Source organism: Chamaea fasciata, unplaced genomic scaffold, assembly GCF_029207755.1.
Source record: "Chamaea fasciata isolate MVZ Bird 193981 ecotype frontalis unplaced genomic scaffold, bChaFas1.0.hap1 SCAF_8, whole genome shotgun sequence".
NCBI lineage: Eukaryota > Metazoa > Chordata > Aves > Passeriformes > Sylviidae > Chamaea > Chamaea fasciata.
In genome coordinates, this window is record NW_027094093.1 from 19,022,866 (window position 1) to 19,050,682 (window position 27,817).

At 38.0% G+C, this 27,817-nt stretch overlaps 1 protein-coding gene across 4 annotated transcripts; it reads right to left on the reverse strand.

Annotated features, from left to right (window-relative positions):
- Positions 1-118: 118 nt before the first annotated feature.
- DYNC1I2 (dynein cytoplasmic 1 intermediate chain 2) lies at positions 119-27,817 on the reverse strand. Of its 4 annotated transcripts, none has more exons than XM_066189947.1 (17): positions 27,729-27,817; positions 26,230-26,347; positions 24,783-24,897; positions 21,439-21,529; positions 17,352-17,411; positions 16,088-16,203; positions 8,717-8,806; positions 8,306-8,468; positions 8,113-8,212; positions 7,494-7,619; positions 6,421-6,567; positions 5,988-6,101; positions 5,466-5,599; positions 4,351-4,495; positions 3,406-3,546; positions 2,284-2,409; positions 119-1,611 (listed from the first exon to the last, which is right to left on the reverse strand). In XM_066189947.1, the coding sequence occupies exons 2-17, from the start codon at positions 26,335-26,337 to the stop codon at positions 1,498-1,500; spliced, it is 1,890 nt and encodes a 629-aa protein (XP_066046044.1). In that variant the 5' UTR covers positions 26,338-26,347; positions 27,729-27,817; the 3' UTR covers positions 119-1,497. The 4 variants fall into 4 exon arrangements, with proteins under 4 accessions (XP_066046044.1, XP_066046043.1, XP_066046045.1 ...); XM_066189946.1 differs by lacking the exon at positions 27,729-27,817 and adding an exon at positions 27,500-27,603; XM_066189948.1 differs by lacking the exon at positions 27,729-27,817 and adding an exon at positions 27,096-27,193.

Below are 27,817 nucleotides of genomic sequence, written 5' to 3' on the forward strand. Positions count from 1 at the left end.
GGATAAATGTCTGCAAACTGAGCAGCGTGGCTGCGTTGCAGACGGACACACACTTGAAATGGTAACACCAGTGGAAGCCTGAACACATTTCTCTTCCAGACCCACCAAAAAAGAAAACTTTCTGAAGACAGAACTGCTGTATCTCTATAAGCTGCTCATAATAACAGAACTAAGATAAGGAGAAAGAGGGAAAAAAAACAACAAACAACCCTCAAACTAAACAGAAAAGTAAACAATGAAGGAACAATGACAATACTCCTGGACATGAAAGTGATCAAGGAATATAAACCTATTTTTAAGCACATAAAACCACCTCTTCTGGCAAAACAATAAGCTTGTAACAGATTAAGAACAAACGCAGAGTGCTAAATCAAAGGCTACAAAACTGATTTAGTGCCTAATTAGTAAAACTCACAGTATTTATTAAAAAAAACAACCCAAAAGAAAGAGCCCCCCTGCAACCCGTCTTGATAGAAAACTTCATGTGCTAAGAAAAATAGTAACCTTTAACAGAAATTCCAACTGTTTTGTTTCAAGCCATTAAGAAGTTTTGTTTAAATAAAAATGTTAAACATCAATAATAATAATAATAATAAAAATCTTTATCTTAGTACAGAAAATTAGTACCAAGTCTGTAGTTAACAGAATGAAAACCATCATGCTATAGAAATCAAGTTTTAAATCTAGTTCCTTATCCTTTGGAAAAGAAAAATTTGATAACAGGAGGTTTTTTTGCTATTGGCCAATTACCATGGCAGTAAGGGGTGGCTGGGGGTAGAAAATAAGCCTGTGATGTGTGTAAAACAAAAGGATCAGCTCCCAGAAACTTTAAACTACTGCAGGGACACAGATTAGAGGTCAGGGCAGCTGACACATGCTCGTATAGTATTTATTTATGAATCAGTCTCACCTTTTAATGCACCAATTCAAACAAAAGGAAATTGGTATTAAATATGCATTTCATTAATTCAGATCTGATTATCACGTAAGTTTGTAACTACAGACAAATTTTTATTCACATATATTACCCACTACCAGACTCTGAGGTTTATCTATATATAAACAATGAAACTTGGAACATATGCATGCATATCATGGGTAATTTGAAGAGTTCAAATTTAAAGAATGCTTCAGAGATTTCTACCTATTGAAGGTTAGTCTGTAATACAGAAAGTTTCAGGAGCAGAACTTTTCCTTTTCAGAAAGATACTGTTTCAGATTGGACTTTACAGAAGCCAAGTAGCAAATTTATACCAGGTTAGTAGTGTTCCAGCAAAAGAAGATCCTTGCAAGGTCAAAGGTAACTGTATTAAAAGTTACACAAATCCAAGAATGTGCTTGTAATTTATATATAAAACATAACAATGCAAGATCTGATTTTCAGTGATCTTAATACATTTCAAAGTCCATTGTTGAATCCATATATGCCTCCCCTAAGCTATGATTAGCGCTGACACTCCAGGATTTGCATCCCATCATTCCCAAGCCGGGAGGGCTCTACGCCGGGATGCGGGTGGCAGCCTCCTCCTCGGCGTCGGCTCTGTTGGCGTTGATCTCTGCCAGCGTCCGGCCAAAGCGAGTCCACTCGTCCCCGCGAGGAACGGCGATTTGCTGTGACACAGACACGTTACTCAAACCTCCCGGTAAATACAGCTCAGCTCACGCTGAACGGCACTGCACTTCAGTCACGTTCAGAAGAGGTGCCAGTGGATAAGCTGACCTTTATTTTAGTGTAAGCATCAAAAGCTCTAATAAAAGAAGCAGAATTTGAGACTCCTGCATTGAAGTCTAAAATGATATTATAACCTTGTGCTATGTAGCTCCACCTGAGACTGCCTTCAAAGGGAATACTAATGCTATATCCTCATCCCATCAATTAGTCATGTACTACTGCAACACACATACTTGAAGTAGCAACAGCTTCCCTCTGAGAACAAAATCAAGGCTGCTCCACTGCAAAATTTTTTGCTCAGTACTTCTCAAGCTAGGATCAGAATTCACATATGCCACAGTTACACAAAAGATAAATTTTTCTATGAAAAAACATTGATTCTTATTTCACCAGCCTTAAAGTTTTTTTCTTTTTGACTAGATGACAGCACGCTAAAAAGTTATGCTAGAACACCTTAAATAAAACACTCCTAGGAAATATTAATTCAAAACCAGAAATGAAACCTAATCATTATTCCTCTAATGACAGGAGAAAAATGTGAAAGGCAAGCTGCTAAACAAATAAATGCAAATGTTTTGTAATATACTTTACACAATACATGACATACATACCTCTCCCACGTCATATATAACTATTTGTCCCTCTGAATCACCAACAGCAATCTCTCTCCCAGAATGTGTCCATCTCACACGGTTCAGAGCAGGATTGCCCTCCACGGTGATGCTTGCGGTAGGCACCTGTGCCAATTTGAAACACACTGCTGAAAATGCATCAGGTTTCCATGGGCTACAGATTACAGAACATTCCTAGACCATCAAAAGAAGTGCCCAACACTTCAGCCAGTGCATGGTAGTGCATGCATCAAAGACATTGTTCACAATACAAAGACCTCAGCGGCCTGAAGCTATCACCAGTGACATGACCGAAACCACACATCTGTCCCTTGGCCACAGTACAAACATGTGCTATCAAAAAGCACATCTGCACTGCTCTTGTGGGACAGGAGGCACAGACACGCTTTCAGGCAGTGACGAGGTACCCGGGCATCTCAGGAAGATGATGACAGAGGGCAAGGATGAAATCAGCTGTTTTGGCAGGTCAAGCCCTGCCCAAAAGGCTAGAACAGGTAATTCCAATTTAAAGTCACAGGCTGACATATGGTCCTACAACTTCCTTCTATATGCAGTTTTCAGACGGTGAAATTTAAGTGCTAAGTATCTGTCAGGTTTCTCCCCTGATCTACCTCCAGCAAATCTTGGAAAAGGTTTCTACTATAATGAAGTTGATAACCCACCCAGAAAACCAAACGTTCCATTCACTAAGTTAGAAACAAATAGCACTTTGACTGCAGTATTACTGTGGCAAAGGAGCAGCAGTGGTGTGTGCCAACAGGTTTGTTCACACTGTTAAGCTGCAGGCTGACAAGGCCTCAGGGAGGGAGGTCTATAATCACTTTCACAACATGGATCAGTGTTAACACCAAAAGATATTTTGCTGTCTTGTTATAGGTAAAACAATTTAATTACTGCTGTTAGTCATTAAGAGGAGCCATTTGTAACCCTGTAATCAAAGAATGCTATCTACTACACAGAAACTACTGGAACTGCAGAATATTTAAAACCAAAAAAAACAAGCTGTGGTTAAAAAAAACCCAAACTATGGTAAACACCTGACTTTTTTTAAGAGTACAAACAATTTTCCAGCTGAATTTGCCTGTTAACCTGACTTCTCACCTCAGTATCATTGTTGAGATTCCACAGGTCAAGCCTGCCCATCCCATCCACACAGGCAAACAAGGCAGGGTGAGTTGGAGACCACATCACATCATAAACATAATCCGAATTGTCTTCAAAGGAGTAGAGAGGTTTGTTATTCTGAAAAGCAAAGATAACAATGAGATACCCAAACTCTACATTTCAAAATTATAAAACTAACAGGTAAAGCAAAATACAGAACGTCAACAGTATTACCAGCACTAAGTAAAATAGATTTGCTTTAAAAAAATGCCACTGCAAAAATCAGCCAAAACCGAATGCTTTTCATTATTAAAGGAATGCTTTCCAAAGCATGCAGCCATTTTGCTGGCTGCTACTATAAAAAAAATCAATAGCAAGCCAATTGTAAATTGTAAATTTAATGCTTTAAGAATCTTGTAAATCAAGCCAATGATAATTCAGAGGCTATTACTCAGAGATTTTAACTCTGCTTCCTCTGCTGCGCATTCCTCAGGGCATCAGTCTAACAGAGCAAGAAGTAATTCTGGCAATAGAAATGACAGATATTTCAACTGTGAGCCTCATCAACTTTAACTGACACTAGTTTTGGTGCTGTCCCTTAGTCCTCCACAAAATTGTAGCAAAACATTTGCCTTATGAAATATTTGATTACATTGTAATCACTGTTGAAAACAAAGGGCAAAAGGTTCATAAGAATTTATCAGAAATATACAAATGATGTACAAGCTGAAAGCAAAGTTTTATGCTTTTAATCTTAGTTCTGCTCATCAGCTGTCTCCTCTTTGCAGGACTGCAGCTAAGAATCTTTGCAGTATTGTAGCTAAGCACCTCAGAACTTCACACAATTTAAATTCAGGTTTGTGAACTTCCTTAAGTAGCTTAAATCGTAGCACCACCTTGTGTCAAGGGCTATGAAGAAAAGCACTGAACTATCTAAGTTACCTTCGTTGTCCAAAGCTTTACTGTCCAGTCAAAAGAAGAGGTGACAAAAAGATGTGAGAAGTCTACAGGTCCAACTGCTGCATGGCAGTTGATACCTGTGATTGGTCCCTGGTGTCCTTCAAACATCTCACTGATTCCAGCTTTGCTGTGTCAGAATATACAACCAAGGTTAATTGACTTGGAAACCAAACACTGAAATGCAATTTAAATACAGCCACAAGAAGATTTTGCTGCTTTATATGGATGTTACCCCACTGCAAAAGGCTTCACCACAGCAGGATCACAGAAGACCAGGCTTGAAAACAGACCTTAAGGTCAACATGTATTTTCTACTAACTGTAAGTGCCAAAATATATCCTAGGGACAGGAGACTCACCCAGGTACCAGTCCACACATTTAAGTACGTTGCCCTCCAAGCAACAGCTACAACTTCAATTCATACAAAGAACAAAATCCAGTCTCAGGAATAAGCATAAAACTCCCATTAAATTAAGAGAAGTTGCATATACTTTAAGGGCACCAGGTTCAGACATAAACCACTAACAATATATCCTAATAGCCTCCTATCAGGGGTGATGAAAAAGGAGGGAAACAGATGGGAAGGATGTTATAGGAAAGTGATACAATTTTGGGTATTTTGGAACCAAAAAGCTGTGCAGCAAGGTGATGTGTATTTGAGATGAAACCTGGGCACTGAATTGTATTTAAGAAAGCAATTGATAAGATACAGTCAGACAATTTCAAAATAGATTGAACAGCAGGAGAACAGCTAGCCAATTTAAGATTTGTGCGTGATGTTACTGTACAATTATCTACAAAACTGATACGAAGTTTGGAATGTTCTGCTACAATTCAAATGAATAAAACCACAGTGACCTACGCTGTCCTCATCAACACAAGCAACTCATAATAGCAATTCAATATTACAACCATTTCTGTTTTTAATGAAGCTCTTAATCAGGAAAAAGTGCACAGGAATTCAGACAGAGATAACTCTGAATTCCTTCAGTGCAAAGGAGAAACTATGAAGTTTGAAAAAGTTTGAGTGTAAAGCATACAGGAACTCATCCTTTCACTATTTCTCTTTCACTGAAAGAATTAAAGTTTGTATTCACCTGCCATGACGGCATGCAGTGTACACTGAGCCTTCTTCACTGCCAACAACAAAGTTGTTGACATCTCCAATAGGGAAAGACATGCAGGTAACAGCCACAGCCTTGGACTGCTTGTGAACCAGCTCCATGCTATCCTGTAGTGAAAACAGCAGCAACTTACTTCATAAAAGAAATATTAACACCAACAAAATCTTCTAGATTTCACAACAAGAGGTTTTTCTTTTTATTTTACTTGGATAGATTGGGCAGGAACAAGGAAGTTTTCTTATTACATTTGTGTTCACCAGTAACACAAGTACACCAAAAGCGTACAAAAGAAACAACAGAAAATATTTGATTCCACAGGTGGGGAAATATTTTATCAAATATCAAGCTACCTTAATTCTGTATTGGGAAAATGTGGATTAATATTTATTAGATCAACTGTATTTTTTATAAAATATTAATCTAGGATAGTTACTTTATATATATGTGTGTGTGTGTGTGTATATCTATATCTATATCTCTCAGAAGTTTTCTTACCTGTGGCTGAGAAAGCATATCCAGACTCCAAGAGCATATTTTCCCATCAGTTGAGATACTAATCAAATTATGAGCATTCTGGGTCCCAACAACATTTACGCAGTACACTGGGTGCTAAGAAACAAAATATTATCAGAAAAGAATTTAGAAGTTATAACTGGTTCTGATATAATTAATGTACATTAAAATATACAACTTCACCATTTAACAAAGTACAAAAGACTGATCCTAATCAGAAGTACAAATGATACTCCCCTATAAAACTGATGCTTGTTTTTCTGATATTCTGATTTTTATGAATAGCCTGGTTCCTAAGTGTCAAAATCTGGACATAGACATTTAAGCATTGCAAATCAAGCGCACTGGACAGAATTTCCTCGGTGTTAAACACATCTCAACAGGGCACAGTCCTTGAAGATATTTCACCTCCTACCGTGTGAGCAGCAGCTGAAAGTGGCGTTCTCTGCACTGGGGTTCTCTTATTGCTGCGATTATCCCACAGCACTATCTGGCCCGAGTACGTGCCGCCAACCACCAGATTGGGATGAAATTTTGCAAATGTAGCTGACATCACTGCAGACTGAAAGGAAGAAAAAACAAACAACAAAATATAAGAACTATCATTCCTTAGTCTAAAGGAAATGAGGCCAAATATCAGAACAACTTCTTTGCCAAAATTTATTCAGTACGTTATTTCACTGCCCAATTACTTAGCAATTCACCCACCTTTTGTAACCCCTCAACAGTCTTTGTGTTTCAATTTATAGTTATAAAATGAAGTTTTCCTCCTCTTTTCTTTCACATGCATACATCTATACTCCTCCTAGCATAGTTTATCAACAAAGGAAGGTCCAGTAACATACAAGATTTTTAATAATGTTTTGTGATATTCTGTAGTGATTACTTCTTAGAGAATGTAGAAATACATTTTGATACAACAGAGTTACTTTTCTAACCTGGGCTTTGACAGTAATGTGGCAACATGAGGTTAAATTTTGATTCAACTGTGTAATTTTCCAAAACAATGGGAAAAATGTGGATATCTTGGGCTTGGTATAATGGAAGAGATTTGCATGTTTTTATCTTTCAGAAAACTACTAGAAAACCTCCATCTGCCTTTTTCCTGATGCATATGTTTCTAGTTTTCATCCTGGTTCCATTTCCTCAGGCTGTGTTCATTTTATTCAGTAAACTAAGCTGTAGCACACAATCCCACTCAAGCTCCTTACATACAAACCTATGTGATTCAACCATTACACAAGAAAGTTTTCCTGTTCTTTAAATAGAAAAAAAAAAGGAGTTCTCAAACAAGACTGAATTCTGAATGATGTCAGAAATTCTGAAACAGAATATTTCTCAGCTGAAGTCTCTAGCTATCAACATCTGTTGGCAAATAAAAGTGTTTAAAGCGAATGCCAGCCCAATGAAATTACTATATTGACAAACATAAGGAAGGTACTTGTCCAAATTCATGAGCATAAAATCCCTCCCAAGACAGAACCATACCTGGCAGTGAAAGACATACTCTGGGGTAGTTTTCTTGTACTTCATATTCCATACAAGGGCCACCCCATCAGGCTCATGAGGCGCATCCTCGTTGTTGTTGTAAGAGGCTACAAGTAATTCTGGATACTGCATGGTAAGAGAAAAAGATTCAAAGTAAGCAAGATGACTGGCTAATGGTCCAGATAACCCTAGAATCTTTATTTTCTTTTGCCAAAATAGCGTTAAAAAACACCTTGCATTATAAAGGCATGAAAAATTGTCAGTTAAAACTGCAATTTAGCTCCTAAACCAGCATTAACATACACATTAGTCTCGTTCTCTCCTCATAACTTTCTTCTAACTCTAAAAGCCATTATTTTTAAGTGAGCTTTATTTTTAGTGAAGCTGAGTTACCTCTACAAAGCAGTCCATAAACCAAAACCAACTTTCTTCACAATACAAACCTTTTGCTACCTTTCACAAAAGATTAACAGCTCCGTCTCCTTTCTGCAAACCATGGAGCACTTAAGGAACACATTCAGAAATACAGCCTGTATCAGCTGTGCTTTTATGGGAATCAAATGCACAGAACTACAACAATTTACAAAGTCAACCGTTCACTTCAAGCATTATGTTTTACCTGAGATGACCAGTCCAGACAACTGACAACACGATGCTTTGACCAACGTTCATCAAAAAACTGCCTGTTTAAGGACAGTTTTGCTCCTGCTTGAATCTCTCTATAAAGACAATTGGGAGATACTAGTATTAGATCACTTTTTCAATTAAAAGTATTGGAAATTCACAGAAAAGTATTTTAACATTCACATTACCCTTCTTTGTCCTCTAGGTCTCTTCCACTGTAGTCAAAGAAAATGTTGATTTGCTCAGAAAGGGCTCTTTCAACAATCCTTGTGGAGTGGTCAAAAAAACTTAAAAATTCTTCAGAATGCAAAATTTGTTGCTTTTCCTCCTCTGTGAGTTCATGAGGGGCAGCTGAAAAAAATTTACACAGACAATTTCTGGACTGCACGCTTTCACCAATTATTTTCAAGAAAGAACACTATCATGATTTTATCATGAAAGTATTTATCATGATTTTTAATAATTTTTGCATTTTATGTTTTGCTGGCTAATTAGTATTTAGCAATGAAATTAATTTTGAATTAATGGAACAAAAAGTTCAAAAATGTATTGATGGCTTTCTTTACAGCACACTCAGAATGTCTTGAGCTGAACAGTACCTTCTTCCTCTTCCTCTTTTTTTAGTGTTTTTTCTTCCTCAGGTTCAACCAATGGTTTTGGTGCAACCACATCATCTTCCTCTTCCTCATCTAAGGAGAAACATTATGGTGAGACTGTCAGTGTTTCTAAAGGGAACACTAACATTCTATATGAATCTCAAATCAGCTGATGTAAAATGGTATCGTGTAGCTTAAAATGGTTGCATTTTTAAAATGTAGTCCCAAGGATAACATTATCACAAAGCAAAATATCATTGGAACACTGTCTTCACCTCAGTATCAGTTGCACTGAGTTATGTAGTTGCATAAACTGAAATAAGACACACAGGAAATTGTAAAGAATCCAAAGTGGAAATCTGTCTTACAGGCATTTATGATTCCACACAGAACCATGCGGTGCATGCATGTTCTGTGGAACACACTGACACATTAATGCTGCGGAATAAAGAAAAATCAAATGTCTAAAATAGTCCACAGAGCAGCTGCTTACTTGTGATCTGAAAGCATCAGTCTAATGGGTCTGCACATGGCACGAAGATGGCTTACATTAGCTTTCAGGTTGCTATTCTGAGAGGCAAATTTTGCTAAAGATAATAGCAGAGAGATTACATTTTTTCTGTCATTCTAGATGCAAGTCTCATTATCTGTATCATGTTTGGCAATGAGAACTTTACAGGAAAATGTGTTTTCCCTAATTACAATGAATAACATAAAATGTTAATGTTCAGGAATACTGACAAGTCTTACAGCACTTTCTGCATTTCTACATTTTATTCTTTGAATACTGTAAACCAGAAAATACCTTTAAATTACTTAGAATTGTGGGATATGCTGGCTTTTCTTCATCCACTTTCTAGAATAAGCTGCTGAAAAGACTTGTTTTTATTGGTTAAACAGCTACGTCATCTGCTTATAAGGGAATGGCAGCAGGAGACTGCTGCATGCCTCATCACAAGTAATGACACAGTATTCAACAGGGACTAGGCTTGTTGGTTGCAGCCATCTCCCTGACCCATGTTCAAAGTTATCTAACACAAAAAGTGAAAAAAAAACCAAAATCCACATGCATGCACACAAAAAGAGTTAAAAAAAAAAAGGGTGGTCAAGGGATGGGAAGCAGCTGCCAAGCCATGGTCCCAGCAGCCAGGCCAGCTGACTAGATAGCAACAACCAGATGGTACTGCAAGGATTGTCTCTCTGCTATGAGGTGGCAATGGGATGGCACAACATTTTTCTGCCTGACTGCTTCCAATCATGTCTTTCCCCAATGGCAAGCCTGTGCAATTACCAGCACTCCAGGAGGTCTACAGACAAGCCTTTACCCTGCAAACAAAATACAGCTTGTAGGCCATACCAGCTGCCAAACCACACACATAGTGATAGGTTTAAAGAGGTCTGAAAATCTTTCTAACTCCATAGTATAGGCAATAAAAATATAACTGTACCTGCAGGAAAGAAAGCTTTAAATGACACCGTATAATGCACACAATAATACAAACTCCAACTTAATCAAAATGATAATGACGTATGCCAATCCTACATTACTTGAAATTGAGCGATTTTTATGTTCTGACAAGTTTACAGAACTAGGATAAATGGCATGAATGATTTCAATATATGCTCATACTTTTGAACCAAATGGTGAAGGTTAAAATCTTTCCTTTCAAGGGCCTCAATCAGCCACAAAGGAAAACAGTAATCACTGTCTTTTCAGCCAGCCCAACTGCATTTGTCAGCCCTTTCTCCGTCAATGCAGCCAGAGCAATCAACCTGCCAAACATTCAGAATGGAAAAACAATCTGAAAATACAGGGTATAATGCACCTGCCAGTGAAAATGGCCATTTCAAGAAAAGCTAGTGATCTCAGTGACCCTGCTGAGGAGGCGGTGGTGCAAAGGGGAAAGAACCCGTAAAAGAATTCTTAGTGATCTCCACTCTCTTGCACATTGACACTTCCTTACAAAGCATGCCAATTACAGCTTTTGTGCTACTTAAAAAAAAATGAAAGCTTTTTTGGGCAAAATAATCACACTAAGAAACAGAAAGACACTGCTCCTTTTTCGATGGATTCGCATGCACAGCGGACTCATAACCTGAAAACTGGATAACTTGTGGCCATTCCAAAGAAGGGAATTCTTAATGTCAAATAACTACCGGTGTGAACAATGATTAATCAAAAAATGTAACATGAGTTAACACACATAACTTTGAGAACAACACATACGGGATCACCTATTCAAATTACACTCGGATAAAAATCCCCCTCTTTTTTGCTCTGCCAATCAATCTTGCAGAATTAAATGATGCCTTCAAATTTGGAAATTTGCTTTTGGGTCACCCTGGATACATTATTCTAGCTTTGAAAGTCCCAAATTAGAAATTTCAGCCCAACCCCCTATTAGTCATACTACACTGATTCTAAGTACCATTTTCAGTGACAGGAGTCAAATTCTTGTCAAACGTAGATGGTCAACCCCTTAGTATTATATGACCTTCTAATCTACATATTTTATTCAGAAGATCATATAGTTGATTGCTCCTGCCTTTTAATGTTTGAAACATAAATGGCATATATTATACAGAGCTCTAAATTCCTTCATAGTACTTTCACTGCATACAGCCGGCTGATATTACTGCATTTAAATGCAGGATACAGCACTTATTTTAATATTCTCAAAGTATCAGACTTGAAATTGAACATGTCATCTCACTGATTTATCTGTAACTGCATAAATCTAAAACCTTTTCTCTAAAGAAGAGTCACATGCAAACTTGCTTATTAAGGGATCTGGAGGAAAAAAAAAACAAACAACCAAAATAATTTTTAAAATCCCCACATATACAAGTTCTTGACCTCATTATCCAGTACTAGGATGCTTTCTATTCCAAACCCAGGAAGCTTTCTCACATAAGCTGCGGGACTAAAAAACAAGGTAAGTATGTTTGTTTTAATTACTTTTCCTGTCTCTTCTTCATCTTGAATTTATTTAATAGCAAGACAGATGCTGGAAATTGCAAGGAATTAGCATAACAATAATACAGCACCCATCAAACACTGAAACACTGGACATACTATTTCCAGTCTAGTAAGTCAAGAACCCACAACAGTGTCATGCACTGCCACTTAAGTCAGCTACATAAATTTGAAACATTAAGGGCACTCCCCAACTGCACCCACCTTATTAATTACTGACTGCACCTACTGGCATTTTAAGCCACTTCAATTGTCAGTGTGCCAACTATGATTTCAAATTAAGAAAAAGCTGCAAAAACTAGGAAAAGTCACAGGGCCACAAAGACAGGAAACGGGACTCTATGTCACATCAACATAGCGATGAATATTCATTATAATATGCTAAAGGATTAACTCCATGTTGTTTCTGACAGGCAATCAGGGGATCTAAGGTTACAAACTGAGCAGTAAAGTAGCTGCTATTTTTATGCAATCTTTAATAGCAACAAATGCCTTGCCAATGAATGCTAAAACAGATTTAATGAACCACTGAATTTTTACTTTGAGTTAACATCAAAATTGTGATATATTTTGGCATGACAGAAAGAAAAGCAGTGCTGTAAATTAGGCTGCACCTAGCAATAACACTGTAGAGTGTAGTTCCAGTTGTCTGAGCAATCTGTTGCTGCAGAGTAGGTTAATCAAAGTTAAATCATCTGTGAAATGGGTGGCTTTTGTTAAGCTGAATGTCTTCATATCAAGTTTTCCTATCTGTATTTCTGTACATTGAAGGCATGTACTTGATAATATAGAATCACAGAATATTCTGAGTTGGAAGGGACCCACAAGGATCACACATGAATATACAATGGTCCGTTTTTCTTTAAAAAATATTAAAATGCATAAATCCTGCCCTGACTGTACCAGCATCCAAGAAGCAAATCCTATACATCATATTTTTACTTCTCTGCTTAATAATTTAATTCTGCGTCCTGGAGATGTTGGCAGACAATTATTCCTCAAAGAGTGGAGTTAATGCAGTAATACTGTCTGCAGTCAGCTGTGATTGCACATGCACAGTATTGTACAGCACTAAGTAGCAAGTACCCAGTTAGTTCTGGCAAGCCTTAATTGTGACAGCTGAGCAAAATCATATTCCCCTAGACACCCATTTTTCTTTGCATTAACTGATTTCTAGGAGAGATCCCGATTTTATTGTTTTATAATACATAAGAATCAATCTTCCTAAGGCAGTTTCTCAAATACTTTGAGGTCATAATAAATCAAATATTAGTACTGCAATAAAATAATGGAAGTTGTGAGAACTGTTAGAACACTAAATGCCTTCATCTCCAAAGGAAGCTGCAACATTTCAAAATTAATTTAACCGTTACATGAATCCAAAACAGGCATTTCCAAATGCCAAGTTTTATTTGAGGACATGAAGTCTCTCCTATTTAACTCACTTTGTATGTCTTCCCACAAATATTTCCATAATAGCTAGAAATGGTTTTAATCTAAAACTAGTTTACTTCTACTTCCTATCTGTCCCACCAGGCAGACTGGCTGCAGTTTGAATGTTTCCTAATTCAGCTTACAATGTAACTACATAACCGCTGTAGCACACAGAACTGGAACAAAGAGAACTATTTAGTTTGGTGATTTGCTTTTAGTTCATGTGCAGAATGACTGCAGAGCATATCTAATAAAACTGCTTCTATTTTCCTTATTCAAAAGCACAGCTCCAACAGCATTTTAAAATCTCAAAATATATTATGAAGGGTCCAGTTCACTTCACTTTATATAAGAAGCTGCGAACACTGAACTAACCTAGCTCAGATGCAACTTGCTGCTGGATAAGGGAGCTACTGCAGGTGTAAGCTCAGTTGCAAGCTCCACTTTCAAGTGGACTTCACAAGGTTATTTTTCTTTACAGTACATGCACTCAGATAAGCACAACTCAGACTGCAAGAAGAAATATGAATCAATAACATATATTTTACAGAATTTAAATTTATCTAATTGCACCCTGTAAATTCAATTGTTTTAAAGAGTTTTAAAATTTTCTTTTCCCAAGAAAAATCTCTCACCCAGTGACTCCTTTTTTGTATGCAGCATGATTTTTTTTTTAACCTACATCCTATTTCAGATATCACTGTAAAATGGGAACACAGAGCTTTGTTATTAATGTATTCAGGTGGTCTTAAGATAAACCTTAAAAAGATCTTCAACGCTGAAATGATGAAAAGACACCTGTGAATTTTGTGAAGCACATGAAATAAATATATTTTTAAAAATTATGATGGCCCTCAAGAAATCAGTCTTTGTAAGGTGGAATGGATCAGGAGACAATACATGCATTGAGATGCTTTCTGGTAAATGCAGAAATAGAGATGACCACTGTTCCACTCCACTGCAGCAAACCTCAACTACAGCCTATTTACTGTGAAACTCAGATCATACAATCCCAAGCAATTTCCACTGTCAGCAGGCAACAGAAGTAGAACTCTTGAAGTACATAAACTGTGACCTAAGTCTTCAGATTCCATGAACCTGACAGAGGGGAGGAAAAAAGACCCGAAGGATTAGAGAAAGGAAATGTTGAGGGCATGGGAGAAATGAAAGCAGGAAAACCCCAAATACCTACCTGTGCAGGGATACAGATAAAAAGAAGAACAGAGAAGAAACACAGAAAAAAATCATATCCTCTGGCTCACTGAATAATTAAGTTTGAAAGATATATCCTTGCATAAACACCCAAAAGTTCACATGCCAAAAAGCAGGAAAATGCAAAAATATGAATGTGGAAGTAGGTCCTAAAATTGCTGACACAGACACATACTCAAAAGTCAGTCATATTAAACAACCGAGAGATTTTGTTGTAGAACTACACACAAGCTATGTTAAGATTAATACTTTCATTTGCAGATAAATTCAAGTGTCTCAAGCATTGAAAATGAAAAGCAAATCTACTAGCCAACCATATTTTCTTCTGAAAAAATTGTTTTTTGACAAGCAAACAAGTCAGGACTGAAAGAAAGCCTCTGTTCAATTGCTGAAAACAGAAACTGCCTAAGTTATAAATTAGTTCCTTCTTTTAAAACTCAAAGTACAAGCTTCAAGGATAAAAATTTAAATTATTAAGTAGTAAGGGGGTTAATTGCTAAGTTTGTTGTAGGATACACAGTCTTCAAGTAAATTCATAGAACGTAAGGGGTTGGAAGGGACTTGAAAGATGATCTAGTTCCATGCCCCCTCCCATGGGCACGGCTACCTTCCACTAGATGAGACTGCTCAAAGCCCCATCCAACCTGGCCTTGAACACATGCAGGGATGGGGCAACCACAGCTTCTCTGGGCAACCTCTTCAGTGCCTCACCATCCACTAAGTAAAGAATTTCCTCCTGATATCTAATCTAATCTCTTCCAGTTTAAAGCCACTGCCCCTTGTCCAGTCACCACATGCCCTTGTGCAAGGTCCCTCTCCAGAGCCGGATGCAGCACTCGTGGAGCAGAAAAGAGGGGCAGGATCACCTCCCTTGACCTGCTGGGGACGCTGTTGGCCCATGACATGTTTGGCTTTCTTTTGGGCCACTTCTTGAGCTTTTCCAGGTCCCTCTGGGTGGCATCCCATCCTTCAGGCATGTCAACTACCCCGCTCAGCTGGGTGTCACCTGCAGATGTACTGAGGCTGCACTCAGTCCCTCTGTATGTCAGCGATGAAGATAATAAATAACACTGGTCCCAGTATGGACCCCTGAGGGACACCACTTGTCTCTGATGTACATCAGGACTCTGAGCCATTGACCTCTGGATGCAACCATTCAACCAATTCCTGATCCACCCAACAGTCTACCCATCAAATCCATCTCTGTCCAATTTAGAGAGATGGATGTTGGGGGGGATCGTGTTAAAGGCTTTGCAGAAATCCAAACAGACACTGTGTACACTTCCCTCGTCCACTGATACAGTCACTCCACTGTAGAAGGCCACTAGGTTGGTCAGGCAGGAGCTGTCCTTGTTAAAGCCATGTCAGTTACCTCTAATCACCTCCCTGTCCTCCATGTCCCAAGTTATGTGTGGATTCTTAAATGTCACAAATGCAAAATATATCCCATTTATTTATCAGCTGTCAGCTAATTAAGCAACTCTGTGTTTAATCTGAACATATACTAGGAGTGTGGAAGCACCACATATTAGTAGCAAGAGTGGTGTTAACAGAGATACAGAATGACAGTAACAGTTAAGCAAAACCTACAAAAATTTAGTAATAGAATTCATAGAAATCATCTCACATATCAACTTTAATTTATCATATTAAGTTTCAAGATCCCAAGTGCTAGTTCTAATTCAGCCAGTCATCATTACTGTATTAAAAGAAACCAAAAATAACTTAATAGTAACAAATGAACCATTCACCTTCCTTGGGCTGAGTCATAACAGGTGTTTGCGTCTCCTTTGTGTAGGTAACAATTTCTCGAGGAGGAAAGTCAACTTGTGTAATTTTGGCCATTCCAAGTTTAACAGGTCCACGTCTAAATAAAATTAATTTAAAAATCAGGAAAAGACCATTTAATTTTATTATTTCACATTTTGCCTAGAATAATAACCAAGTCATTATGTCACAGCACTGCTTAGACAAACTTAAATCAAAGTGGAAACTTTGAACAAGTATTTATACATCTGTCACCAAAAGGAAGATGTGCACATATAAATATCTGGACATTGGGATATAATTTTAAATTTTTGCTCTTTGCCCTTGACCAGAATACTGCCACATAAATAATACATCTGTGTTATCAGGGGTACAGATCTACTCACAGGTCATGCTTGTACAGCAACAGTTCTAGGATTATAAAGTTCAAAAACCAACTCAGTTATACTGAAGGAAAAAGCATTTCCAAGTATTTTAACTTTGCTGCCCTTTTTCGTCCACCTCTAAAATACTATCTAGAATGCAGAACTGCCAGGCTGACCTGGAATTCACACTGACAAATGGTTTATCCATAATACATTGTTTCAGAGCACAGTAATGAAAACCTCTGAGCTTTCTGACTTTAATAAAGGTAGATATAGCTAGCATCATACAACACATAATATATTCCAAAAACCCGCACAACATTAATTCAGTCATTGTAGCCTTCTGTAAAACCTAATTGCAGTATGCACCGTAACAATACTGCAATGATCCAACAATTTACCTATATCAGATTTAGTTTCTTATTATCCACTCCTCTCCCAAGATAAAAGCAGAAGAGTAACTCCTTTTGAAAGGTTTTGGTGGGCAGAATCATAATTCTTAGCACACAATACAGGTTTTAGTTAGTGCTTATAATGAGCTACAGCTTTTATAAATATATTTGTAACAAAGGATGGGAGTTGCTCTGTTTTTAAATACAGTCATGCTGTTTTATTATTTTAAATAAATGACTTCCTAAAGTTTACATTTTGTCAAAGAAAGACTCTAAGAAAACAAAACTTGGTTTATTGGAAATAAGCATCTAATGCATATTAAATTATATTAAAACTTCCCATTGCAAGCAAACCATGCTGAGTCTAGGGAGAGAGAATTTCTATTGTTTACAAAACAGTTTTTTAACAACAACAACTACAAGGGAAAAAATGCTCATACTTCTTATCCATAAGCACATGAAAGAGGGAATATAAGAAATCTATGCAATACCCCAGATCGGAATCAGAGTGGAGCTGAAGAACTGATGGATCAGTATCCCAATGCAGCGTCCTGGTACCCCAGGGTGAACAATCATGCAGCATTAGCAAAAAAGGCCAGAGATTAGTGAAGCATATATACACTATGAAATTCTAAAGTTACAGCAAGCTTATAGTTATTTCATTGTTCATAAGAAACAAGGCAATGCAACATCAGTTAAGGGACATTCAGCAAACATTCAGTGCAATAACACATGCAGTAAATACAAAAGTTAAGAAGCAAACAGAATTCAGAGCTATTAGCAAAGAATTAAATTATTTTAAAGGTTGAAAATTAAAGGCCTGCAAACAAATGTTGCCTTAATGAAAGGCAAATAGAAGTATTTTAAATACCGGTAAAAACCACTAAAAACTTGAAATTCCTTTTAATGTATATTTAGATTTGTTCAAGTTATATGAAGACAGATTTGTTAACATAACATAAACTTGCCCAGAGCAGTAAATATGTGGAGGAAACTGTCATATTGGTAAAGGAAATGAGTCAACACATAAGCCTTTTGGTAGTGGGGCAAAAAAGCATTTCCACTGGGATAGAGAACTGCTAGAGTTTCCAAGATGTGACACTGCAGTAATTATGGGTTAAGCACTGCCTTGGGCTTGCAAGTGTCATCTGAGTTAGAGCCAACTCCATCTAAGACACTTAAAATCTCTTATAAATTGTGGGCTTTATATTAATAACATGTTTCAAAGTCATATGGAATAACAAACAGAATGGATCCATTTCAAGTTGTACTAGAAGAAATAGGAAGGGGGAAATCAATATTCCCTCTACCTTCCCTCTTAGCCTTCATCCCTTCTTCAGAAATTTTCATGTAGTCTGCTGGCTATCAGGCTTAGGCAGAATTTTAGAAACACACTTGTAAGAGATTACCAGATTAACCTGCATGGTTTTTTTCTGACATTCTTGCACGTTATCTGCATTTTTAAAAATAATGTTTCTGAATAAAAACATTAAGAATATGCAATATTTTACTATGATAAGTCTATAAAAGACAATTTGAAATTTTCATACCATACACTGTAACTTTTCTATTAACCAGGTGCAGAATTCCTAAAGTTAAAGCTAAACTGAAAAATATACACACAATGCCATAAAAGCTCATAAATATGGGTGTGCCATGCACTACCTTGTTTTAATGGAAAGTATGCATTAGGGCTATAAATCATAATTTAATTAGGAATCACAAATCCACCATCTTCATATACAGCCAATCAACTGCATCCACAGCAATAGCTTAATATCCAAATCTCAAAAATCTTTTCATATCTTTTGTGTGTCAGAGAACACATCATTCCAGCCTAAAGTTAATTACTTTGAGCATACTTGTTCATTAGATCTCTGCTATCTTTCTTGACCAAGGAGATTTAAGCTTAAGAGTTTAATTTGGTGCCTGAGACTTGAAGCTGGGTATTGCTTTTATGTTGTTCAATCATAAGCAAAACCAAACCACCACCCCAACCTTTATGTTGCAAAGGACACCTTAGCTTCAGATACAGATGCTGCATCACCACAATACCTGTCAAATATTTTCTCAAAATTTTCAGTTGTGTTTGAGAGAAAATAAGGGCCAAGGCTACGAACATAAAACGTTCCAACTTCTGCACCTGTTTAACATCTAGCCCTTAATGAGGTAGCTTTCCCGCTTCCAACCCATTATCTTCACTTTCAAAAGTTGCTTCAGTTGGACCAGGGAGAGTCTGTCTTTTAAAACAGTTGAAGCTAACAAGTAGTACAGGAGATACAGTTAAACATTCCTCAGAGATATTCTTTTAAAACAAAGGTAACATTCTAAGATAAATTTCACCTATTATATCTGTACCAAAATGATGCAAAAGACTGTTTCTTTTATTTTCCAGTTTGTTTTGCCTTTAGTTCAATGAATTTATCTACAAGCTTCAGTGAACAAATTTCCCGTTCTTCCACATATGTCCAGATTTCTCTGTATTCAGGCACTTTCCTAACACCTCCTATATCTCTAAAATTTTTTTCTGTTTTTAAACTAATTCTATGAAGCATCCACCAGCCTAAAAGTAAACCAGCTGTATTCTTTTCTAGTGTAGGACTTGAACTCTTGACTGAGGAAAAAAAGAGAAAGAACCAGGATCAAACTAGTAAACAAAACTCTTTACTAATGAAAATAAAGCAAGACAGATGAAGTAACAGCAGGAGCACAGTCTGAACACTGCTCTGCCTACGTACTAGAGGAGTAATTGACAAGATTCAGCTTCCCAGAGGAGGCTTTATAATACACCTCATATTGGTAGGAGTCACCTATGAAATGCCACGTGTAACACCAAGGGATATTATACAGTCAACTTTCAAGTTCAAAATCCTTGAACTTGTACTAATAAACCAAGATATAGGCACCCATTTACTGGGGGAAGGGAAGAATCCACTGGTGGGAGAACAAGCAAGGGGACTCCAACAGGGATTCCGTAAGGCCTTCAATTTAGCTGTACATTTGTACCTCCATGCTCTAAAGATCACAATCCTGAGACAGATTTAAAGTTTGAAAATGCATTGAGCTTTTGAGACTCAGGATATGGGTTTTCTCAAGGCTTCATAAGAAAATGCATGCATGCAACATTGCATTACTATGTCCGAGAACACACAATCAGAGTGCAGTGCACTGATGAGGTGGAAATAAATTTAGTACACAATGTGGCATTCCATTACAGGTATGTGGCCCATATATACTGTTTTATACTGAATTTAAATTAGGTGTGAATGGAAAGCAAGTATTTTCCTTTAAAAAGTCACCATCAAATACTTCTTGGGTTTTTTTCTTCTAGTGAACATAAATACGAATATAAATATGTATTTTAAAAAGACAATTTAATAAGCAATTGAAAACAATTAAAATTTGCTTGCTACTCAATTAAGGAACAATCATATTGGTTAATTAACCTGACAGGCAACCAAGATCATACCGGAGCACTGTTAAAAAAAAGTCTGGGTTCATATCTGCTGTATTCTCTGTTTTAACTTAATGATTTCTAGTCAGAAATAGGCACCACCTTTGTTCAGGTCATTATTACCTTGAATATTTTCAGGTTAAGATGCATATAGTTTTGCATGCATAATCCCCACACATACAAGATGTTTCTGCAGTCTTTTTAAAAGATGTTTCAAAGAGGTCTAACTTCTGACTGCTTTTCCAAAACAACTACTCATACAACAACAGTAACTGAGAACTGCTGCAGTTACTGTGCTTCAAGTAAACTTCATCCACAATGTAAACGTACTAAATTTGAAGTACACAAACTTGACTTGCTGAGAATATCTGACCAATATTAATAGGCAGCTACTGCTCTTACTTGCAGACTGTGCATGGGAAACAGTAGAAATACCCTTTGGAAGTAGTGTTTTCCCACCTCATCACCCATCTATCACCACTCAAAATATTTAACAGAAATATTCATCTGACTCTTCTTTAAAGCAGCATGTATCAAACCATCATGCTCGAAGAAATGGTCAAACAGCTGTGACAAGTACTGCCACTGAAAAAAGACAAAAGTAACTGTGGCTGTACTAAGATGGACTTATATTTTGACAAAACAAGAGATTGCAAGTGCTGTAGATGTGCTACACAGATGAAATAAAATAATGAGAAATATGGTTCTAAGGGAAAAACAAAATCAGAAGTAATGCAAAGTATGTAGACAATATATTTTATTAGGTTAACTAGGTACAGGAAAAAGCAAACAGCCTATCATCCACACCCATCCCCCTTTAGAAAAAGCTGGGAAGAGCACAGAAGTTAGACTTTTTGAGTTTGTTATTGTCCGAAGACATTAATTTTACTTCAAACTTGCAAGTTTAAACAACCCCATGTTAATGCTGTCAACTTCAAATCAGGAAGTATAGCTGCATTTCAAATTTCAAAGTAAAGCATTTCTGCTAAACAGTCACTTTTGACAGATTCAACACTGTAACCTCATATTATTATAATCAAGCAATTAACCTTGATTTCTTCTAAAGCTTAACGATTCAGAATACAAGCACTGAGCAAAGGATGATGGAAAGGAAAGTGACATACCTGGATCCAACAGCACCATCCCCGGAGTCCTGGCTCCCAGCCTCGCTTGGTGTACTCACAGATTTGGAGGACGGAGAGGTAGGAGGAGGGACTAAATAGTGAAACAGACAGGTATCCGCTGTTACTACTCGCAGAGGGTGCACAGCTTAGGATGTTTGCAAATCAATTAAAAATGAAGTATTAAAAAAAAAAAAGTGATGGCAAACAAAAAAAATAAATGGATGAAAATGAACAGTAGAAAGAGAGGGGAAAAGACAATGTTAACAATTCATGCTGGACTTTCATGCAATTGTTCGGTATTTATGCATCTGGAGCGTACAGAAAGACATGGAGGGGAAGACATTTAGGAGAAAAGGAACTGAAAAAATATTTTTAAACAGAACTTTTGACAAATGATGACACTGATTTTCAAAGGGTAATTTCCACTGACTCATGTTGCGTAAACACAGAAAAGATAATTGTTAATACAGATCTGACATTAGTCTTTTTTAAAGATTACACAATGAATGTGTTTAACTAGCGATGTTATTTCAAAATGCATAATCACCAAACCGTGGACCAAAAAAGTGGTTGTGTCATACAGCATCCTGTTATTGTTTTCTAGTTTGAATCAAATCTTGTGTATTACAAAGTTTCTAGTACTAGGTCTGGAGAATTACTTTTTTTTTTTTGCTTGACAGCGAACAGTCTAGTACCACCGTACTTAAACTCCTTAAGTGACAGTTCATTTTCTGTTTGTAGACGAAGATTGCATTTACCATTTGAAAAGTAACATGCTTTCTGCAAGTGATTCACAGTGAATGGTATCATGCAATCTGATACAAGTACAAAGCTACTTTGGTATTTCTTTCAACTTTTCATTTTAGAAATGGTCATTTTTAAATGAAACTTAGGGTTTGAACACAAGAATCAACAGGTGTTTGGAAGGTCCTTATATGCTTCATTTTTCAGCCATATGCAAAGCATTCACTTCTTAGTAACCCTTAAAAAAACCCTTGAATCAACTGAACACAAATCATTTATATAAGCTGCTGTCTACTCTGTCAACGGTTAAGCATGGGAGAACTCTGAATTTAGGTCTGCAAGATTTCTACAGAATTTCTTGAAATCACAAGTATATTTTGAATTCTAAAGAATTTTTCTACCCCATCTCAAAACAGAGACATAGTTCTGATTGACAAAAATTCTCCCTTAATTTTACCAAAGTAACAGTAAACTCTTCAATTTACTAAAATTTCATTCTTCCGAGGGGAGAGATCTTTTTTACAGGTCTTGAGTTGCATTTCATAAATTCATACTACACACATTTAGACTTTATACTTATAAAACTGGGGGCCTGTAAAAATATATATAAATTCTTCAACTGATCCTCGCCATGCGCTGGTTGACCTGGAGCAGAGCGGCCGCCCCAGCCCTGTGCTTTGCCATCTGTGCGCACTTTCAGGACACGGCGACGCCGCGGCCCCAGCGCCCCTCGCAGGGCGCAGCGCTGATGCTGCAGCGCCCTCTTGTGGGGACAGCCATTCTTGGGAAACCCTTCCCAAAACTGAGGCGAGTCCCACTGAAAGATCAATAGTCTTACGAAAAGACCAGATGGAATTTCACCTACCCCAGAGGATTAAACTATCAAATCTTTTCGAAAATCATTCTGGTTCACTAACTTAAGGCTTCTTGTATGTTAAGTATGGTAGATATCAAAAACATACTAACCTTGATACAGTCCCTTCTCCCACAAGACAGCTCTCTCTCTCTAGCAGTTAACAGCACAGGAATTGCCTTAGGAATTAGCATAACTTTCTAGGAAAGAATCTAATGTCAAGCAACCCCCCTCCACTGACAGTGTGTGCCCAAGCTACCTCAGCTGCACACCGAGCAGCTCAGCCATGAGCTAGCATCAGTGCAGGCGAACAATCACTGTACTTGCAGCATCCAGTCAGCAGAAAAGGAGCTTGTGCCGTAGGCATGCTAACTGCAGGCAGCAAGTAGGACATTTTAACTTGATTAAGAATCCATATCACGTCTGGTTATCTCGAAAGGAAACAGAATGAATTCCCTGTGTACACTGAAGGGTGTGATTAAGCAGCAGCTCAGTGGCATCAAACACAACATGCAGGGTGTGCCCCATTCTTGCACGTCAGCACCTCGGGGTTTTTCATGAACACCTACTCTAAGCATACATATTAACTTGCTTTCAGGCCTGGCTACTCTGTGGCTTTTAGATTCTCTGCCAGAAGTGAAAAAAGCAACAACCACACACATTCCTACAAAAATTTCATCAATTGCCTTAGTACAGTATCATGAAAGGGAAGCGTTCAACTATTAGTCTACCAAAGAAAACCTGTAGCAGGTCAGAACTGATTACTTAAACAGCTGCACACTGGTGCTAACAGCCAAATGGAGTCTCTCGACTACTAAAACAGCTTGAATTTAAAAAAAAAATGACTGTTGGGGCTTTTGGAACGTGAGCAGATATAATGGTGTTCACTTTTGAACACTTGAGGATTATACAAAAGCAATTATGAAAATATATCTGTATGTCTAAGAAATTATAATCACTTTTTTATTTACAAACCCCGTTGAATAGAGCCCCACCAAGAAGCCAAACTGATAAGCTTTGAAGCCCTTTGATTTCAGAGATGGAGACAAAAAGCAGAGTTGCATTATCAAGTTCCTTGCTTTCATCTTCCACAGGGATCTGCCTAAGTACAGGCAAAAAAGCAAGAGCCAAGATGCTAACACATCCAAGAGCTGCACAGACACCAATCATCACCCTTGGAAGCCAATTTTTATACTTAGTGTTGCTATTGCTCCGTCAAAGTCAACCAGGTATTTGAGACCAGAAAAACTAGGGTGTAAAAGATGCAGAAAATAAACAAGCCAACTTCATAGAAAAATATCAGCATTAAAATTTGGTATTGTGGAAAAGAGTAAGGAAAAAAAAAATACAAGAGAATAATGAGCATGAAAAATAGGGGGGGGGGAAACAAAATGCATACACGATACTTACATACTTTAACTAATATACTTCTAATAATCCACTAAGTGTAAATGGTGTTATTTTATAAAATAATGTTATGTAATGTGTACCAAAGCACATCATTTGACATTTATAACAGATCATGAAGGACAAAAGAGTGTAAAACCCAGACATGTATAACCCCCCAAAAACTGTCCAGAGAATTATTATGTTAGTTTTACAAATACCTCAATCCTGACAAAAACAAACCAACCACCCCCACAAAAAAACCCAACGCAAAGCCCCAAAAACCACTTCACCCTCCCCAAAAAAAGACTGAACAAAAAACTCCTAAATATTTATTTCAAACAAATAGTAACATTCCTACCAACAGGCGACTCAGGTGTCAACCCCATGCTCTGAAGTAATGCTTCAGCTTCTCTTCTCTTCTTTTCAAGATCAGATTCTTCTTGTACTGGAAGAACTTCTTTCTTCTGGTCAGTCTAAAAATTATTTAATAATTAAGTTATAGAATTTAACCTTTAATTTATTTTGAGAGCCCACAGGGTTTTTTGTAATACTGAAACCTATGATCGAGTAGGTTAGATATTCAATTTCAATAATTCTGTAGGTTCTTTTTTGTAGACAGACAGGAATAACAATGTTCCAAAGCTTTGGCACTGTCTTTAAAGGACATATATAAACATGCAAAAAGTGTCTGCATATTTAACAAAATGACTAACACTTCATCAGATTAAGAGTACCTTTTTTACATTAATCCTAAGCACTGTAAAATGCAAAGAGTGAAAAAAAATCCTGTACCTGGGTATAAAAGTATTTTAGAGACAGTCATATGGTTCCTTTTTTAAATGACAATAACTGTGTCAAAGAAAAGTAGTTTTCTTTAAGTTGTGTTATGTGCTAGATATAAAAAAAAATACACCCCCACTCTCTTTCATTTAGAAATAGTGCAAGCTCTATTGCACAAGATGCTGGATACTCCATATCTTTCTACTCTTAGCTGCTTTTTAAAAAAGCAATTCTGGCAATACACTGCTACAAGATCATTAGGACATAATTTGATCTATTTCTTTCTCCTTTTTGTCTGAATCATGTAGTTGGCAGCCGCCCAGTCTTCAGTCATACACTGATTTAGAACACCAACTAGATCATAACCAAAAACACAGGAAAGTAATGAAAAAGTACCTCAAAACATACCAGCAAAAGTTTCTTTTATGAGATAAAATTTGCATTCAGGAGAAACAGTAATCTACCACTGATTGTCCCATACTTGAGCAGTGAGAAATCCAGAAGACTGTTAACAAACTAAATGTAACACACAAGTACCATATACATCCTGAGTGTTGCTCTGATTTTAAAATTCAGCCTATAGATAGGCCAAAGAGCAAAACACAGCACATTGTTTGTACAGTAATACTGACAGTCAGATAGTTCCTACAGACATCCTCAGAACTGTACTTCAGAAACGAGTCCTTTAAATAACACCAACCACAACTCATTAAGCAGAGTTTTCATGTAACAGAACAGTGATTTGATTAATGATGTCACATGCACACAGATGGTTCTAGAAACCTGGACTTTATGCTAGTGTAAGATACTAGTTTTTAAATTTTTTTTAAATCCAGCTTATTATATGGACAGTTAAGAACAGTAAGTTTTTACACTATCAGAAAATGAAAATTCTACATTTATATTAGCACCAAGCATTAGACACTCCCTGAATACGACACAGAAAATTATTATGTGAACCTCCTCTTAAATTCTGGGCCAGTTACATATGCAAGTCAATTTTCAAAGTGAAAATTATTTCTTACTTCTTTCTTCTTTCTCTCTTCCTCCTTTCTCTTCTTCTCCTCTCTAATTTGAGCTAATCGTTGCTTCTTGCGCTCCAACTCCGCCTTCAGCTCACTTTTGTCAGACATGGCTGAAACACTAATCAACAGAAATCACGTCACTGTTTGGCTTTTGTTTTCTTTGGGCTTGTTTGGTCCAAAGTAAAGGTTTATTAAAACATTTAGTAGAATTACTATAAATTATAAGGTAATGTAAGTACAAGTGTGGTGGTCAAAGAAAACTGTAAAACACATGCATTTTAATTTTTTTTCCTCAAAACTGTTACACTGCTAATAAATTGGTGGATCATTTAAAGACAAAAATGCTACAAAAAGTGTTGCTATGTAACTAACTCAAATACAAACACGAAGGTCAAAAGCAGAAGGCGGAAACTCTGTGTAAGTTTAGAACTTCACAAAGGTTTAGAACACAGGTAAGGAAAACTGTGTGAAAAGGCTAGGTGAAGAAGAACTTCATTTTACTGTTTTTAAGCAAAGTCAAGTCAGCAAAGAAAATGCACAAGTGGTCGTACAACAAATGAGGACACCACAAATGCTTTTACAGTAAGCTTGACAATAAGGATATAAGATTAGCATTAGTAATACGACTATGTGCTAATTCAAGATAAAGAATACTTCCAAGTGTTTGCACAGCACAGCTAAGCACAGAAAGGGATGCAAAATGTTGCAAGCCTCATATGTCTAACCCCACATCTTAGTAATACGTATACTGAAGTGAACGTATGTATTCCTTCATGTCGTCTGCTAGCACTAATAATCTATAATCATCTAAATAATCGACAGTCAGCATTTTCAAATGGCATTCCCGTGTCCCTTTAAAACAGCACCCGGAAAGCGCGTTGTCACACCGCGGATCGCCGCCCGTCCAGTGCCGGCCCGGGGAGGCGAAGCAGCACAAACCGAGCGAACCCGAGGGGGGCCCGGCCCGGCCCGTCCGGCCCAGCCCGTCTGGAGATGACCGCAGTACAAACCCGGTGCCGCCAGAACCAAAGTCCCCACCCAAACCGCACGGGGGTTGTCCCGGGGAGAGCGCCCGGCAGCCCGGACAGGGTCGCCCCACGCCCCGCGGCCCGGGACAAGGCAGCACGCCCGGCCTCCCGGTGCGCCCCGGCACGGGCCGCCCCCGGCCCCACCCTGCTGCCGCAGCCCTCGCCGCACAGGGCGAAGCCGAATGAAGGCGCGCTCCCACCGGGCGGCAGCAGCGCTGAGCGCGGCTCGGGCCCCTGCGCACCTGCCCGCGGCTCCTGCCCGCGGCTCCTGCCCTGCGCCCGCCGCCCTCGGCCCCGCGCCCCTTCCGCCGCCGCACAAAGGCGCCGACAGCTGGCAGGCGGCTGCCGACGGCAGACGCCGAGGGTCAAACCAGCTCCGAAGGCGTTGCGGGATGCGCAGAAATCTACGGGACGTGCGGAAGGACACCGAGATTTGTGCACTACAACACTCAAGATCCCACTCGTCCGCACCGTCAGGGCCGGCACTCGTAAAGGAATTAACACGGGGGACGAGCGCAAAGCGACGCGGGGACGGGGCGGTTCCCGAGGTCCGGCGCCAC

Excerpts from the sequence above, each read along its gene's own strand:
- DYNC1I2 (XM_066189947.1), bottom strand. The coding sequence starts at position 26,337 with ATGTCTGACAAAAGTGAGCTGAAGGCGGAGTTGGAGCGCAAGAAGCAA. Across the intron at positions 16,204-17,351 it reads CACTCTGATTCCGATCTGGG|ACGTGGACCTGTTAAACTTG; the intron begins GTATTGCATAGA and ends AATTTTATTTAG. Across the intron at positions 1,612-2,283 it reads TTATATATGACGTGGGAGAG|CAAATCGCCGTTCCTCGCGG; the intron begins GTATGTATGTCA and ends TCTGTGTCACAG.